General features: G+C 59.7%; 2 protein-coding genes across 2 annotated transcripts; one reads left to right on the top strand and one right to left on the bottom strand.

The window, feature by feature from the left end:
* Positions 1 to 140: 140 nt before the first annotated feature.
* On the bottom strand, positions 141 to 9932 carry XKR7 (XK related 7). Its single transcript, XM_066330730.1, has 3 exons — positions 9508 to 9932; positions 4021 to 4220; positions 141 to 3938 (listed from the first exon to the last, which is right to left on the bottom strand). Exons 1-3 carry the CDS (start codon positions 9930 to 9932, stop codon positions 2986 to 2988), a joined length of 1578 nt encoding a protein of 525 aa, XP_066186827.1. The 3' UTR covers positions 141 to 2985.
* A 4389-nt stretch (positions 9933 to 14321) lies between these two features.
* Positions 14322 to 15867, top strand: PDRG1 (p53 and DNA damage regulated 1). The gene is given in 6 exon segments (XM_066330731.1): positions 14322 to 14360; positions 14362 to 14421; positions 14517 to 14592; positions 14706 to 14780; positions 15082 to 15162; positions 15480 to 15867. Coding segments are annotated over 6 exon segments (399 nt in total). The 5' UTR covers positions 14322 to 14336; the 3' UTR covers positions 15563 to 15867.
* Positions 15868 to 18267: the final 2400 nt, after the last annotated feature.

Below are 18267 nucleotides of genomic sequence, written 5' to 3' on the forward strand. Positions count from 1 at the left end.
GGCAGCGCTACTACAGGCACCCCGCTCTGTTAATGATGTCCCCGAGCAGTCAGGGACAGAGACACATCATTCTGCCCTGCTTTGGAGCCCCCAGCTGTGAGCTGGAGGTGCCGACAAGGACAGAATCCTGCAGGCAGGGCTTATTGAAATGAATTTAATATCTCATGTTGCAGCAAAATTAAAAATATACAAAAAGTTTGTGGTATACAAAAAAGTCTCGGGACGGACCCCGGCCTCCCACTCACCCCCGCCCACGCCGAGGGTCCCAGAGAAGAAGGTGGCACACAGAGTATTTACAGTACGTGACAGCAGCCGCCGGGTCCCAGCACTGGGGGTTCAGGGATGTGGCTGAGACCCTGCGGCAGCCCCTGCCAGAACAAATTTTCCTCACTCCCTGAAGCTGGAGCAGCCCTGCTGCCACCCCTGGGTGACACCCCGGGGACCAGGACCCCCTCATGCCCAGTGGAAGCTCGAGCACCCCTGGAGCTGTGCCCATCCTGGCCTCCAGTTGTGTCCCCTTGTCATCCCAATGGGCAGGTGCTGCCACCCTGGTAGGCAGGGAGGGGACAGGGCGCTGGGTTTGGCTGCCACTGTGGCACAGGCTGGGTGGAGGGCAGGGGGTGGCCTGGGGCAGGAGACTGAGGGCTCCCCCAAACCCCACACGTGGCCAGACTCCTCTGCCCAGAGCAGCCCAGGGCTGAGGATACCGTGGCTTGAGTGCATAGAAAAGTGTCCCTCTGACCCACCAACGTGGCCCTGGGGTCCCCACACAAACCCCGGCATGACAGGCATGTCAAATGGCGTCTCTGCCCTGGGGTGGGCAGGGGCAGGGGGAGCCCAGAGGAGCCACCCCGTGCTGGCACACAGTCCCCATGTGGCCCATCCCCAGATCCTCTGTGAACTGGACCCAGGGAGGAGCTGCCACCACCTGGGCACCCTTCAGGGGCTGCGGTGACACTGCTTGATGCCTGCAGCAGTGAGCTGCCAGCCCAGCCTGGCACCCCTGGCTGCTGCCCCCCACCTTCCCTGAGGAAAAGACACCCCGCCCCAGAGCTGCCCCACACCGGGGCTGCCGCCGCACGACCAGCACATGCCACCGGGGGCTGCCCGTGATGGCAGTGAAGGAGGGGTGCAGGTGGCAGGGGCCCAGCCCACTGCCCAGCCCCAGCCATGCTTTGCACCCTCCTCCTAAAGGGTTTCCAAGGCTCCCAGTTAGCACCAGTTAGCACCAGTGAACCCGAGGATGGTCAGCCCAGCCTGCTGTCACCCCAGCTACCAAGAAATGGGAAACAAAAGCAACGTAATGCCACCGCCGCCACACACCCACCCACCCCGGCCGTGTCACAGGACCGGGCACTCACACTGGCCCTCGGGGACCCCACATCCCTACCGTTCCCAGGTGCAGCTCTCCCATCCCACTCCTTCCATCCTCTAGTGCCTCACACGGTGCCCCATGGCACAGAGGGGCTCTCAGTGCTGCCCACGCTCTCCAGCCCTGGCAGGGCTTGGCACTGCGGCTCGGGGCAGCCAGAGGCCAGAACCTTGTGGAGCCACGGTGGGGGCACAGGGGATGCAGGGAAGGCACAGGGGCCGTGGGTGCAGGGGTAAGGGGCTGGGGTAGCACAAGGCTGGGGGGCCCAACGCCTCCCCTGCCCTGCAAACCCCTGCCAGCCCCTGCACACTCTCACACACACACATGCATGCACACAACCCCCCGGGACAGTCCCGGCCGGGGGGGCACAGGGTACATTCAGCACAGCCCCTCGGTGGGGGCAGGCGGTTCTGGGCAGGACCTGGGACACATTCAAACCCGGAGCCCGAGCAGCCCCGCTCCTCTGGGGAGGCGGGAGCGGACAGGGGCAGGCGGGGCAGGGACTGGGGACAGGCAGGGGCACACAGGGTGAGGTCAGGGGAGGCAGGGTCCCAGCTCAGGTTTATACTGGGGAGCTGGAGGGAGGTGATGCTGATGAAGGAGTGAATGGAAATGCTCCCGGGTGGGAAGGGATGCCAGCCCAGGAGAGGAGAACGTCTGGGGGTGAATCCCACTTTGGGGAATCCGGGAACGCCGGCGGCCCCGCACACACCCCTCAGTGGTGCCAGCCAGGCCCTGCCACCCCCGGCCCCAGCGGAGGTAGAAAATGTCACACAAAATGTCACCATTCAGGTGAAAACAAACCCGATGAGATGAAGCAGTTCCTGTGGGGATGGGGGGAGGATGGGTTGCAGCCATCCTGGACACAGCTGGGGTCCCAGCTCAGAAGCAGGGGTGCAAACTTCGTGCCCACCAACGAGGCCCCCCCCAGGCCAGGGTCTACACCCCACAGTATATTGGAGATCCCATGGGGTTGGGGACATGGCTCAACCCTGAGCCGAGGGAGGGGACTGAGGATGGATATGAAGGGGCTCACTTAAGGTTGGTGTGGCAGTGTGGGGGAAGTGGGAGACATGGATAGGGATTGGATGGACCCCGGCTGTCCCTGCCCCAGCTCCCTGGGGTCACAAGCCCCATGCACACCCCAGTGCAGCCATGTTCCATCCCCATCCATCCACCCAGTCTGCCGTGGCACAGGCACCTGTGTTCCCGTGTGCTGCCCACTATGCCCCACCGAGCCACACCGTGCCCCTGGCAGCTGCCAGCCCCCATCCCAGGGTGCCCCCGGTCCCCATCCTGCACCACTGATATGGGCCACACCAGATATGGGCCACAGCACCCACCGCCTGGGCTCAGGCACCGGTGAGGTATTTTGGCAAGGACGAGCCCTGGAGGGCGTGGGGGCGGCCGCCGTCGGGTAGGACGGGTCTGGGCTGCGGGAATGCAGCGCGGGGAGGGGATAGCACCAAGAGACCTCCCCAGTCACCGCCCACGGGATGCTTGGCATGGCCGCACGGCAGCGCCGGCAAACCCAAAGGAAGGCAAACAGCTGTGGAGACACAGGGTGGCCAGGGTGGCCCCGGGGCTCCCGCCGCAGCCTCACGCCCCGCAACCTACACGGTGGTCTCGTACTCCAGCACCTCCTGCGGGGCGCCGGGGGTGCGGTACTGCAGCCGGGGGGTGGTGGGCGACGCGTATTCCAGCGCCAGGATGGTCTTCCGCAGGCGCCGGTCGATGAAGTGGGCGTCCCAGGCCGGGTACTTCTTCCTGGGCAGGTCAATGCGGATGACGGGACCCTCTGTCCGCGGGGCACGGGCGGCCGGCGCCGGCGGGGCACAGGGTCTCACCTGGAAGACGGGCACGCAGCTGTCCCGCTCCCCCGGAGCCCCGTCCCGCTCCCCCCCTGTAGTCCGCGGCAGCGAGCGCGGGGGGCTGGTGACGGCTTCCACGGGGGACCCCGGCACCGGGGGTGGCTCCTGCCGGAAGATGCAGCCCACGGAGCGGTGGCTGAAGATGGGGCCGTTGGGATGCAAGAGGCAGTAGTAGATGAACATGAAGAAGATGCCGAGGGCGAAGCTGGAGCTAACCACGCAGACGAGGATTAAGGCGTTGAAGTCAGAGATGGTCTCGCGGTCGTAGTACAGGAACCAGAGGATGGTGAGGGTGGCGTTCTCTGACAGCGTGATGATGTAGTAGATGCACATGCGGTAGCGGCTCCGTCCCTCCTTGACGTTGAACCAGCAGAAGATGTAGATGATGCCCACCACCATGTTGTAGATGATCTCCTCCCACTTGGACATGCAGAAATCCGTCTCGCCCTGGATGATCCAGAAGGTCATGATGCACCAGTGGGTGACGATGAAGATGCCGAAGTAGAGCTGGAACACGGAGGCGAAGAGGGCGAAGGCGATGGCACGAGCGGCGATGGTGAAGAGGTGCCAGAGGATCTGCACCACGGCACCCTTGTAGGACATGGGCATCTTGTCCTCCCGCGAGTCCCGCAGCACCTTCTGGTAGGACGCGATCATCCAGGCCAGCGAGACCAGCGAGGCCGAGGCTGAGAGTCCTGCAGGGAGCAGCCATGAGAGCCCGCAGGATGCAGGGACCTCCCTCCCCGTACCCTGTCCCCTGCAAGCGCTGTCCCTTACCCTGCAATGGCTCGATGCTGTTCTGCTGCACCATGATGCTGAGCTGCAGCACGAGCTGGGGCGCGCTCTTGAGGAAGGCCTCCAGCAGCCGCAGCATGCTGATGTCCGCGCTCTCGAACATCATCCTCCAGTAGAAATGGCGGCGGCGGTGCTCGGCCTGCCACCGGCTCTGCAGCCCCAGGTACAGCGTGCGGAGGTACCTGTGCGAGGTATGGGAAGGGTGAGATGAGCCCATGTTGCCAGGTGAGCTCACCCCACTCTGCTCACACCAGGAATGCCCTGTGATCACTGACAACCTGTTCCTGCTGATTTGGGACCATGGAAAGCCCCCTAGGCCGGGGCTGCCAGGAGCTGCAGGGCAGCAGCACTGATGAACGCATCCCTGTCCCAGGCCAGGGCTCCAGTTTGGGAAGTGCCAGCTTGTGCAAAGCCAGCTCAGCATCCCAGAGCCCCAGGTCATCACCCTGCTGCCCACCCAGCCATACAGTGCCTACCCACCCACCACCACAATCCTTAACCACCCATGCAGGGTCTGGCTTCCCCCAGCCAGGGTTCCCATCCACAGCTCCACGTTCCAGCCACCCATGGATTCAGGCTGCCCCAACCCACCACCACATTCGGCTGCTTCTCAAATGGGATATTTTGGTCTCAGCTGGCGCAGAGCCCACCCTGCTTCTTCCTGCCCCGGCCAGGACGGAGGAACCAGCTGGTTGTGCCGTGCTGCCCACAGGAAGCTCCTGGCTCTCATGCCGGTGTTGCCTGGGCTCTTGGCAGGGCTGTGGGTGCAGGCACACGCTGGCCCCGGCCATCTGGTCGTCAGCCGGGGGTCAGTGGAGGTGTGCGTGGCACCGACGCACGCCCGGTTGAGTCACCGCCACCAGGGACCCTCCCCAGGCACCGGGCCAGACAGGCCAGATCTGGCACCACAGGAGGGGACACGGGGCTGGCCAGGCAGGGCTTCCCCGGGCAGCCCTGCCTGCATCACGGCCAGGGTTCTGCTGGCGAGGAGGGGAAAGGAGCCGGGTGAGGAGGAAAACAGGTGCAGCAGGAGGACGTCAGGCCACAGATTCTTCCCAGTGAATAAAATCCTCTGGCAGAGCAACGGCTTCTCCATCAGCTCCAGAATGTGCTGCCAGACAACTCCATCAGCCCAGAGCATGGGAGAAAGCCTGATCGCAGCACTTTCAGCTCATCCGTCAGCAGGAGGAGGCAGGAGCCAGCTCTGCTCCCGCTGCAGGGACAGACTCCCACTCCCGGGGCTGCACAGCCTGGAGAGCACAGTGAGGTCCATCAGCTGGGGCCACCGAGCCCTCAGGACACCCTGCTGCCATCTGCTCTGCCCTGCCAGCCCCACTCCCAGCACTCACCGGCTTCTCTGTGCTGGTGTCAAAGTGACGTTTTAACCTCCACCTCCAGGGCAGCACCTAATTTTAGCCTTTGTTGCAGCCTGTTCCTCACTGCTCGGGGTGGGGAGAGGCTGTGACCACCTGGCTCTTGGCTCCTGGCACAGATCTGTATCCCAGTGCCACCTGCCCACGGCAGCCAGGCCAGTGCTGCCATTGTGGCACCACCAGGGCCACTGCCCCTCAGAAGGGCCCGGTGAAGGATCCCCCTCTCTGGTGGGAAGCAAACCAATGGGCAGCTCAGGGGTTAAAGGCACAGCAAAAGGGGACAGCATCTGTCCCCAAAAAGGCACAGCATCTGAGGAAGCAATGTAGAGCTCTGGCTGCTGTAGGGGGATGCTGCTGTCAGAGGGTGCCCATGCATGAACCAGGCTTGGGAGCTGGTGACCTCATCTTGTCCCTGTAATTAGTCTTGATAATTGGGCTCATCAGCGAACCCACTGTCCATGGCACAGAGCAGCCCCCGCACACACCCTACAGAGCCCCAGCCGTGGGTCCTGCACTGTTCAACAAGTGACCTGTGGCCTCCCCGGCTTTCAGCAAGGGCACAATTATCCCTGTGTCCGCCAACTCCATAGGTCTCGTTAAAACAAGATTTCATCTCCCATCAACTCGCCCGAATGGAATGTTGATTCTTATTTGCTCTGCATTTGATCATCCCGTGGTGTTTCAGCTCAGTGAGCGATCCCGGCGCTGCCAGCACGGCGGGCGCTCCCCAGCCCTGCGCCGCGGCAGCTGCACGGGAAACACAGAATCAATCACTTGAAAAAAAATCATTTAATTTTCAAAAAAACCGATGATGAGGCAGAAACCGACAGCAAGAGCTCTCAGGGCTAATTGCTCCCTCCTTTGTATTGCAAAGAGTGATCCAACAAAAACCCTGCAGCAGGAAGGTGGTGGCTTGGGTGGGCACTGGTGTTTTTTTAGAGCCCCACTACAGCTGGATTTGTCACCAGTGTCACTGTTTGCCCCCAGCTCCCAACTACTGAGCCCAGTTTTCAGGTGTTGGTAAAAATAAAAGAGGAGAAAACCCAACACTGGTTACAAACAAATCCGCTAATCATCATCCTCAGATGGAAAAGGACGAGGGACCCTCCGGTCCCAGAGTGAGCAATAGAAAGTGTGATTTTCCTAGAAGATAATTTGGGATCTCATCCCTTAATCCTGTATTTAAACAAGGAGAAAATTGCTTCTCTGTTACAGCCTTTTTAATCCCTTACACATCCTACCAAGTCAGGTCATCAGGGAGAGCTGCACATGTGCCCATGTCACCACACTCACTGTGTCCCACCAGCCCCACATCCAAGATTCCCTGGCTACTCGGGGCAGAGGGGAGTACCTGAGGGCACTGTGCTCAGGGAAAGGCTTTGTCTGGCCCTAAAAACCCCTTGTCATTTACACCAGGGCCAGGTGGGGACCACCAGCACTGGGTCCTGCAGCAGAACAAGCTGACAACTCAAAACTGGGAGCTCCCAGGACTGGGAGGATTCCTGCCCCCACATAGACAGAGCAAAGCTCTAGGGACCAGACTGGTGGGGAAACCTGCAAGTCCCAGCTCTACTGCCCCTCATGAGCCTGCCCAGGATGTCCTTGCCTTCCTGGACTGCTGCCAGACTGGCACAAGGGCTGAGGGGTGGCACTGAGTCCCCAAGCCAGTGGATGGAGGTACACAGGCTGATGGGAGTGGTCAGGAAGACAGGGAATTGCATGTCTGGCCCTCAGGCAACCAAACCACATGTGACCCTGGGCTAACACAGACACAGGCACAGATAGAGCTGTCCCCAGCCCAACGGGACCTGCAGCACACCCTAGCCAGCTGCCAGCCCATGGAGGTGACAAACTTCCAATCAGGAGGCACACTGGCATGAGCAGCATCCCTGCCCTGCAGAGCTGCTTTGGTGGAGAAACTGGGGACTTTGTGAATGGGTAACAATTCCTGAGCTGCAAAACCATCCAAGCTTGGCCCACAGGCACAGTGGTGGTGTGGGACCAGCTGGGAACAGGGCCATGCTACTCGGGCACATGGTCATGCCACCAGCAGCATCGTGGAGACCACCCGTGATGGAGTTTGTGCATGTGCACCATGAACATACCAATGACAATTAACTTCAAAAGCCTTAGTTAGGGATAGCCACAGAGCTGGTGCTCAGAGCTGCTTTTGCAGGTGGGCAGCAGCTTTCTTTTTTGGGATTGGGGGTCTTTATCACAGGTGGGGCTCAGGGCTGTGCAGTGAGGTTGGCAGAGGTGAGATCTGCAGAGGTGAGGGAGGAGGCAGGTAAATCAGGAAGGGGGAGATGTTTGGCAAGGGGCACAGTGTTCTTATCCAGGGAAAATCCTTTCTTTCACCTGCAGCGCTTATCCAACACTTCTCTTACTGCCACATCCTCCTGCACCGGATCCAACCTCACTAATGGGTTTAACAAACTGCATTTAACTGGTCACCCGAACTAATCCCAAATCCAGAGATTAGAAAGAGCCTCAGCTGCTGCTTGAGACCAACATGTCCTGGAGGGTGAGTGCTGAGAGTTACCGCTTTAATTGGCTTAGGAGTCTCCATGGTGCAGCTGATCCAAGAGCAGGACTGACACCCCCAAGAGCAAAGCCCCCGGCTGAGCTCAGATCCAGCTTGGGCTGGGATCAGGTGTGTTGGGCTCATACCAGCTGCAGGCAGGGCCAGAGAGCTCCTGTCCTCTCCCTCACCAGCTCCCCTCTCACAAAGAAGCAGGTTTTGCACCCACCCTGCAGCCAGAGTACCCTGAGAGTGGTCCCATTGGTTGGGGGTTGGGGAGGGCAGGTGTGCTGGCAGGTGTGCTGAGCACAGCACACACTGCACTGTCAAACAAAGTTAAACACCCCGGAGCATCCCAGAAGGAGCAGCAGAGGAATGAACATGCAGACACCAACAGGGAACGAGCAAAGAGCCTCTACTACAGCACTCAGGAGAGGAAACAGGATGGAAACCCGAGCCGGGAGTGCTGCCGGCTCCACGCATTGTTCCGGGAATTTGCCTTTGTCTGCCCTCCCGGCACCAGCTCCTCCAGAGGCGCTCGGTGCCAGTGTCCAGCTCTGCCCCAGCACGTGATGTTGGAGCTGGGAGGGCACGGGGCACAGCAGAGGAAGGTGCCAAGAAAACATCACCTTGTGCATTCTGAGGGGTCTGCAGAGAGGTGGATGAAGGGCCTTGAGCTGCCCCAGCCTGTGTCTGCAGCTTGCCCTGCTCACACCACCAGACTGTCCCCAGGATTGGGATGGGGCAGCAGCAGAGCCTGGACAGGCTGGGAACCACCAGCACCTCCTTGCCCACCACCCCACAAATACAGTGACATCAGGACAGGAGCCTCGAGGTGTTCAGGGCCCAGCATAATCACTTCACACCCCCAGGACCACACTGCCATGGCCAGGCAGGTCCCCACCAGGCCCAGCACTACCTGGCAGCAGCGATGTTAGGGCTGTGGCACCAAGCTGGGCTACAGCTCCTCACCCACACACACATGTCCTACTCACACCCACAGGTCCTACCCACACCCCCCTGAGCCCACGGCTGGGGGCTCTTCTCCACCACCCATTCTGAGGCTACAGAGAGATTGATTCTTGCGCCTCCTCCAGCTGCCCAGGCCCCTGCTTCACCTCTCCATCCCCACCCACTTCCCCCTGCCCTGCCAACCCCTCCTGAAGTCTCCATGCTGTTATCCCCACCCATGTCCCTGCTGCACCGTGCCGCTGCCTCCAGGCCCCTCCTGGCTCCACGACCCTCATGTCCCCCCCTCCCCTAGACCTCCAGACCTGCCCGAGCTGCTGGTGGATCAGGCCCTGCAGCAGCCCCATCCCACCCCCTGTACCCACACCCCCAGGTACCCTCATACCTCCAGACCCGCCCCAGCTGCAGCACGTGTGTCAAGCCCAGAAGCATCCCCTTCCCCCCAGCACCCCTATCACCCCAATACCCCCATCCCCCCGTAGTCCCATCCCTTCCCATACAGCCAGACCTGCCTCAGCTGCAGCAGGTGAATCAGGCCCTGCAGCCGCCCCATCCCCGCTCTGCCCCCACCCCCTGGGCACCCCCGCTCCCCAGATGCCCCCGTACCTCCAGACCTGCCCCAGCTGCAGCAGGTGGATCAGGCCCTGCAGCAGCCAGACGCAGAGGCGGCAGCAGCCGCGGGGGCCGCTGTCCTTGGTGCCGCCGCCGCTGTCCTTGGTGCTGGCGGCGAAGTCGTAGACGAACCACCTGAGGCTGAGCATCTGCACCACGAGCGAGGGCAGCAGCACGAACAGCAGCGTCAGCCCGAACCACCACCGCTGCCCCCGCACGTAGTAATGGGCCGCCAGCCACAGGTCCGAGGCGCCGTCCGCGAAGCAGACGAGCAGCGCGCAGAACACCCAGCACCCGTCCCGCAGCCGGTACCGCCGCGCCGGGGGCTCCGCGCCCGCCTCCCGCCGCCCGCCGCCGCCCTCGGGGCTCTCCAGCAGCACGGCCGGGCCGCCGCCGCCGCCGTCCGACTTCGCGGCCATGTTGTCGGGGGAAAGGAGGAGAAAGGAGGGAGCGGGAGAGACTTCCGGAGGGATGGAGCCCGCCCCGGCAGCGCCCGCCCCCGCCGGCCTCGCCCCGCGCCCGCCGACACCGGCTCCCCCCCGCCCGGCGCCGGGAGCCCCCGGCGGGTCCCGCCGCTCCCCGGCCGGAAGGGGCAGCCGCCCCCCCGCCGGCGCCGCGGGGTCCCGGAGGAGCGCTCGGTGCCGCCGGGCGCCGCCCCGCGCCGGGAAGGGCAACGGGCCCCTCCCCCGACCGGCCCCCGCCCGCCGCGGCCCCGCCGGCACGGACCGCCCCCGACCCCCCGAGCCCCGCACCGGGCACCCCACCCCGTCCCGGCGGAACCACGCTGTCCGTGCTGTCCGACCGCTCCTTCCCAGCCCACCGAGTACCGGAGCTTCCCGGGAGGCTCCTGGGTAGCGCCGCGGTCCCCCAGCCCCGAGGCTCAGCCCAGGCAAGACCCTGCCCGTGGGTCCGGGCTTGGGCCGAGGTGCGGGTGGGTGAAGGTGTGGGTGCCTCTTCTCCGCTCGGGCGGAGACGGGACCACAGATCACCAAAATGCTGCCCGATGCAGCCAGAGAGGGTCCCAGCAGGGACTGGCTGGGCTGGACCTGAGCCCTGCTTTGGAGGGAGAGTCACAGAGTCATCACAGAATGGTTCGGGTTAGAAGGGATCTCAAAGATGAAGATGTGCCAACCCCTTGCCAGGGGCAGGGCCATCTTCCACTAGACCAGGCTGCTCAAAGAAGATGTATCCTCTTTGAAAAGACCAAATATGGGATTTGGACGCAGGCTTTTGTTGTTCCTGAAATGAAACTCGTGTAAGAGTTACATATGTTATTCCCCAGCCTTGGGGATGTCCCTGAAAGTGAAGTACCAAGGCCGCTGGAGTCTGGGTGCACAAGAGCCCCGATGCTGCACTGCTCCTCAGCCCTGCCCACCTCTCCAGCGCTGGTTGCCCCTGGGAGTATGGACACAATGTGTCTGGTAGAGCGAGGGGCTGTACCCCCGGGACGGGTGCTCACAAGAGGAGCAGCCCTGTGCCGGCATCCCTGGCACTGCTGGGAGGGAAAGGGCTGCGAGGGAAAGGGCTTTCTCTCCTTTGTGGTGAGTCTCCAGGGAGGGTGACTGCATACAGACATCTGCCTCTTGGAGGCAGCCCCAGCCCCCAGCCCGGGCTCTGGCTCTGCGGCTCAGCCCCTGAGGCTCAGCCTGGTGCATCCGCCTGCGGAGGAGCCTGGCTGGAGCCTGGCCCGTGGTCAGCACACTGTGGCACACAGAGAGGGGGAGCGTGTTTGATCCCGGGAAACACGGCTAACTTCCAAATTCTGCCTTGCAGGGTGGCCGGAGGGATCAGCACAAACCGGGGGTGGGGTAAACCTGGATTTCTGGGATGCCATCCAGGGGGTGAAGATGTTACTCAGCACAAGGGAGTGGCCGGGCCCTCGGCGACGCTCTCCCCGTGCTGCATGTATTAGCATTGATAATGAAACACCTCACCTTGAGATGCTCCTGACAGATCCCCTCCACAAATGCTTGCCTGGGGGAGGGGATGCTCCCAGCATCCCAAAGCCTGAAGAAAGCAGCCTTTCATCAACAACTTGGCAGGGCAGGGCCCCCTCCAAGGATGGGATCCACTTGCCAGAGCCCCTATCCACACCTGGCCACTCCAGACCTCTTTGGGCTTGGTCCCTGGGGACTCTGTCTTGGCTGGGTGATGGAGCAGGAACTACGTTGCCATGACGGTGGGCACAGCGCCAGGGAGAGGGGACTTGGAAATCAGGGAGAGACAGACCCACCTTTCTCCCCTGACCCTGAAACACCCCCTCTGAAGCAGCAGTTAAAGATCCACAGCCTGAGAACATGGAGCCTGTGGTTTGAAGTCTGATTTATCTTAACAACAGGCCCCAGCAGCCACATGAAAGGAGAAGAGAGAAAAAAACCTTATAAACATCCCTGAAGCTTCCTGTGCAGCTGCCAGCAGGCAGGGAGGGTTTCTGGCTGCATACAGAAAAGGGCTGCAAGGAAGAAAAAGGAACATGATGAAACCAAACCTGCTTTTTCCACAAAACACACAGCAAAGCAAAGCAGCTTCTGGCAGTAGGCAGGTGGCCGCTCCCTCTGACTGCCCAGTTCCCAGGGGAACTGGTCCAAATGGACCTCTGGTTCCAGCCTGAGTCCAGCTTCCAGGCAGAATGTCTACCCCTGGTGCTGGCTCCAGGATGAGAAATCCATGATGATTTGTGGCTGGCTCAGAGCTTGGCTGGGGAGAGGCCACAGAGTGCAGCATCAGCCACTTCTTACTGCCCTGAGAATGTCTTCCAGATGCCCATGGCTTTGTGATCCCTCAGCTGCAGCTTCCCCTATGCCTGTGCTGAGCTGGGCCCCACCTTCCCAGGGAGAGCAGCCCCCGCCCTTCCATGCAGCCCAACATTCCTGGCAAAACCCTGCCTTCATTGCACTGTCATTGGCAACCCCAGAGTCACTGCTTCCTTCCACTGCTGCTAGGACACAGTCAGCCTGCTCCCATCCCTGTTCTCATGCCACATCTCATCCCATCCCCATCCCCATCTCTCCTGCCCAGACTCTGAAAGCCCTCCCTCCCTCCTTCCTGCTTTTTCAGATCTCCAGCCAGCTGCTCCCACCGACAAATGAGCATTTCCCAGCATTGGCATCCAGCCCCAATCCCAGTACATTTTCTGGCTGATGTCAGGAAGGAATCTAACCTGAGTGTGGATCATTCCCAGCCTGGAGTGCCTGTGTGTGCCCCAGCACTCGCTCCCACTGCTCCCCTGAAGCTGCTGTAGTTCATTCAATGCTGCCACAGAGAGAGATCTCAGTTAACTGAAACAAATGACCTTATGGGATTAGGGCCAGTAATCTTCCGATCTGGGTAATCTCCCTTAAGGGATTATTTGCCCACGGAAGTGTGGTGACCACCAGCCAGCCGCTGCCTCGCTCTCTCCATCCCTGTCCCCTGTGGTCCTCATCTCTGGCAGCTCATAGGGGCTGCAGCACTGGGGTCACCACCTTTGGGGAGCTCCTTGTCGAATGAGTTTCATGAGGTGCATGTGGCTGGGGCCTCCAAGTGCTGGGGGCTCTCCTGTCTCCGGACCCTGTTTGCTGCTTCAGGCAGGTTAATGGGGCTCTCTCTCTCCAAAGCACTGATCTAAAACAGATCAGAGGTCCCCCCACCATCACCAGGTAAGCAGCAGCTGAGTGGCACAGCCAGGGTGGCAGAGATGGACAGCTGGGGACAGGCTGCATTCAGAAACTTGAGATGCTGTTCCAGGGCTCTGTCCAGAGTAGGGACAGGGGACATGAGAACCCGTGTCCCTTGTTACCCACCAGCCCTGGGTGGGCTCTTGGGGCCCCTTTCCCATTGCAGGGTGCACACGGTGGGGATCTGCCAGTCCTCGTTGTCAGTGCTGGGTCTCCCTGCATCTCCAACGCCCCATTTTCCTCTTGCTCATGGCTGGGTGGGGCAGAAAGAAAGAGATAAAAAGCGTTTTGAGGGGCAATATATTTCCCTTCCTGCAGGGTTGCTCAGGGCAGCAGATGAATATGGTGCCCTTCCAGAGCATTCCCGGGATCAGAGTGGGGGCACCGTGGCTGGCTGAGGGTGAGTCAAGCAGCCGGGACCACAAATGGCTCCAGTCCCTGGGGGTGGCAGGTCCTGGACGCTGAGCTACAGAAGAGCCACCAGCTGCGCGAAAGGAAACCTGAGCTCATTGCCCCGCGCTTTGAGTGCCCTTTATTGCGTTCTGGGATGACAGAGAGGCCACCTGATGCTCCAAGGGCCCAGCTGCCAACAGCGGTACCGTGCTGGGAAGCAGCGAGGAAGAGGAGACAGACGGTGGTGCTGGGGGCGAGGGGACGAGCCATGAAAAGTTATAAATAATTCATACACAAGGGGACCAGGCAAGGCAGGGCTCTCAGCCCCTCGTCCCTCTGGGCTGTGGGGGTGGGCTGGGGCCGGCTGCGGGGCCAGGACCCGCACTCTGGGGCTCAGCGCCACATGGCCACACTGAACCCTCCGTCCCTTTGCATGAGTCCCGCGGGCACAGAGGCAGCCCGGAGCCAAGCGCGGGATCGCTACTCCACACCGTGAACGAGATCCCACGCTGGCAGCGGGGCGGCGGACACCTCCCTCGCAGCCCAGGGCCACTCACGGCCCCTCCCGCCACCCCGGCCACGCGTGTTCGAAGCCTCGGTCGGTCCCCGCCGCTCCGCCCGCTCCGGGGTCCGCAGAGCGGGCGGCGCTACCGGCGGTGGCCGCGAGAGGGCGCGCCGAGCCCGGCCCCTGCCGCGGAACCCGCCCGCGCGGCTGCGGCTGCGGCCCGGAGCCCCACGGCGGCGGACCCGGAGCGGCCCCGGCGGAGCCCCGCCATGGCCCGGGACCCGGCCTTCGTTGCTGCGCTACCTGGCCGAGGTGGAGGAGCTGGCCGAGGATGTGCTGGCGGCACGGCAGCAGGTACGAGCCAGCTCCGGCGGGCCTCCGCCGCCCCGCTCTGTCCCGCCCCCGGCAGCCCCGAGCCCCGCCGCTCCTGCCTCTCGCTCCCGTTGCAGATCGTGGACCTGGACGTGAAGCGGAACCGCAACCGCGAGGCCCTGCGGGCGCTGCATAAGGACCCGGAGCCCGACGGTGAGGCCGGGCTAGCTGCGCCCACCGTGAACTCGTGGCCGCGCGTCGGGGAGCGGCTCCGCTGACAGCCCCTTCCCTTCCCCTTCTCCTTCCCTTCCCTTCTTTTCCGGCAGAGAAGGCAATGGTTTGCTTCGGGAACATGTTCATCGAGCTGCCGAAGGCGAAGACTCGGGAGATGCTGCGGCAGGGTGAGGTCACCCCGAGGGCTCCGTATAGCTATAAGCGTTTTAATGAGCACCATAATTAGCAAGATGTTGGCTCAATTAACGGAGTTCTGGCTAGGGATGGGCTTTGAGGTGTCCCAGACCTCTCGAGAGGCTGATTCTGGCCCGTGCTGTGCCCTGGGAAGCACATGCAGAAGCTGCTCGGCCCCAGGGGGGTGGTGGAGGCAGGGTGGGACCCTCCTGTGCCTGTGCTGTGTCCCATGGGAAATTGAGCCTTCGTCCCAGAGCCCACCGCAGTCCTCCTCACTCCCTCCTCTTATCCCAGACCAGGAGGAGCTGGATAAAGAGATAGGCAACCTTCGGAAAGAGCTACGGGTGAAGGTCAACCGGCTCTATGAAGCTCAAGGTAAATGCTCTGCAACCTGCTCAGTGCCTGGGAACAGCCTCGTGTATCAGCAGGGTCCAGAAATGCCTTAGTTCCATGTGTTCCTGCAGCCTTTTCCACTGTTTTTCCAGTTCCCTCCCTGCCCCAGCACTGTTGCCTGTCTCTGTGTGGAGCTGTCACCCACCAGCACACTAAACACCCTCCAACACTGCTAGGGTGACCCCACTTCAGCATCCAGAGCGGCCCCTCCCCTCCCCACAGCCCCTTTCAAGTTTACCATGAACTGCTTCACTTCTTTTGTGGCAAAATCCTGATTTTTTTCCAATGTGTTTTCTCAGGTAAACCTGAGCTGAAGGGATTTAACCTGAATCCCATGTCTGCTGAGGAAATGAAGCTCATCAACCGCATCCTGGAGGGCTGAGGTGGCCGTGCCATTGTCACAGAGTTTGCCTGTCACTGTTTGCCTGTCACTGTGGGCTCATGTTTCAATAGGCACAGTCCTTGGGATTTGCAGGATGTTGGTGTGTCCAGAGCCCACCCAGGTGAGGGCCCTGGGAATCATTTTGCTCCTGAGCTACAACTCTGCAGTTTCTTTGGATCACAAACCCTTCCCTGCTCTTTGCTGGAGTTCAGGTGGCAGAGCTGTGCTGGATGCAGCACTGGGCAAAGGCCCACAGCTGGGGTGGAAGTGGGATCATTAAAATCAGAGCAGTGGGACACTCCTGACTCCATGTGTATGTTCCTTGTTGGGGGTTTATGTGAATGCTTCTGGGGTTTGGCTTCAGAGCTGCTCCTTTGTCACACTGGGAACAGGAGTAGGAGGGATTGGGAATCCTCCACATGCCTGAAGCACAGAAGAGGAGTTGTGCACGCCCGTGGCATTCAAACAAAGCAAAGCTGTACATCTGAGGCACGTCAGGAATCTCTAAGGATGTGTGGGGAGGAGCAGGAGGAGGCAGCATCCTTTTAATCTTGCTGGGAAAACATATTCCACTGTTGGAAGGCAAGAGATGACAGAAATTAGGCTTTCAGGACTGGATGGAGGGATAAAACATGGGTATATTTAAAAAAGCAGCCTGAGGAGGGCTGAGCAGGAATAGTCACTGAGTTTGTCTTGTAGTAAAAGGACAATTGATGTGACCAGTAGTAGTTTCTGCAAAGGTTTTAAAATTTGCTGTTTTCTGCACTCCCCCCTCTGAATGTGCTCCCCCAGGTATTTAACTTGGTCAAGAGCATAACATTAAAAAAAATTAGTGATAATTAGTACATGACTACAGTGAGTTTGATTTTTTTTTTCTGCAGGCAGGAAAGCGTGTGGGTCCAGCCAAGCCCTTAACTTTTTGAACTTTCGTAGAAGTATTTCTGGGTAGAGTTTCAGAACTGTAAACATGGCTGTTGTCCTTTTTCCAGCCCTGAGGCTGCTCACCCATTCTGCCAAATCTTGCATGAGCAACAGAGCTGGGCTTGGTTCCTGAGCCTGGTCCCTTGCTCTCTTTCCGTTTCTCCAGCCATGACAACATCAAACAGAGCACCACCATTTCCCTGGCCCCCTGACCACCTTCCAACCTAGCAAGGTTTTCTCCTGGCCTGGCCAGTTCTAAATAGGCTTCAAATTACAAAGTTCAAAAAAATACTCTGTATCTGACCCCTTAAAACTGAGGTGTGACTTCTTTAAACTAAAAAACCCAACCACCAGTGCTTGGTCTAACTTTTAAAATTCTGCTGCTGATGCTACATACCCTAAATGTGTCTCTGTCCACTTCAGGCTTAACATTTCAGATACACAGACTAAAAATAACAGAATTACTATCTGAACTGTCTTGCCTGCAGCTTTTTCAGCAGCTTGCCTGTTTCCTGGGAGCTAGAGGCAGCTCACAGTGCCACATCCCAGTGTTGGAGCTGCTCTTACATAACCCATGTGGTGCAGCCAGTCCGTGTCTCTGTAATGTGATGGCAGGGTTATTTTTACAGTCTCATGGCAACAGGTTTTCTGCTCTCACATGTTTCCATAGTAGTAGCAGGAGGATGATCAGGTGCCTGCCTGCCCTAAAAGCTTTGTTTTCCTGTGCAGAATGTGTTTAGCCCTTTTGTTTTCTTACATGGAACAGAACTGAGCTCTGCAGTGCAGAGGGCCAGCTGAGCAGTCAAGCATCCCTGTGTCAGCTAAAATACCTCATTCCAGCCCACTGCAGCTTCCAAACTGGGAAACTCTGAGAAGCAAGGGAGCCAGTGCCTTGTGCTGAGCCAGTTGTGTCCAAAGAGAAGTGGGAGCTGCTGCTGCCCAATACAAGGGGAGAGTGAGCTTCATCCATGAGGGTGTTTCCCACCCTAAACTTGGATCAGCATCATGCTTTTGCTGTGCAGCAAGATTCCTGAAGAGCTGCTTTGTTTCTTCCTGGGACACAGCAGCCACGATCAAAAAATTAACAGGCAAGTTACACAGCACCTTCCTCTTCCTGCCTGTAGAGGCGAGGTAATGTTTCACTTTCAGGTGAGGCTGTATTCAGGTTTTGTTAGCTGGAATCCACAGCCAGAGATGATGGTAGGCACAGTGAGGTGTGCATGGCAAAAGGTACAGTGTGTATCAGCTTCTCCAAGTATGGAGAATCCAAGTACTGCTTCTCATCAGTAAAATACACAACTAGCTTCAGGGAAGTGCTCAGTAAACAGCCACCACAGTGACTGCAGAGAGTAATTTTTGGAAAACATTTTGTGCTTTTAGTTTCCTGATTCCATAAGAGCTCACACACCCATTCTTGCTCCTCAATGAAGATGTGCATTCCCCTCTGGTGCCAACAGCTTCAGGACCAAGCAGGACACCTGCCAGCACTGGATGAATTCTGCACCTAAATGTGCATCTGCCATGATGTTCTCATTCACCAGAACACCCAGATCTCCCCCTCTGGTGACAGGCCTGTCATTCCAGACCAGGTCAAAGCCTCCAACATGCTGCTCCTTTCCTGTGGCATCAAACTCATGGACTGAAGTACCTGAGCAATGACAATTCCCCAGCTGCATGCAGGAATCAACTCTCAGACAACCAGGACACAGCTGAACAGCTGAAAGCAGGAGACATCTCTCTGCTATTAATATCTGGGGTTAGCACAGTTGTGTAGTCAATGACAA

This window comes from Sylvia atricapilla, chromosome 16, assembly GCF_009819655.1.
Source record: "Sylvia atricapilla isolate bSylAtr1 chromosome 16, bSylAtr1.pri, whole genome shotgun sequence".
Lineage (NCBI taxonomy): Eukaryota > Metazoa > Chordata > Aves > Passeriformes > Sylviidae > Sylvia > Sylvia atricapilla.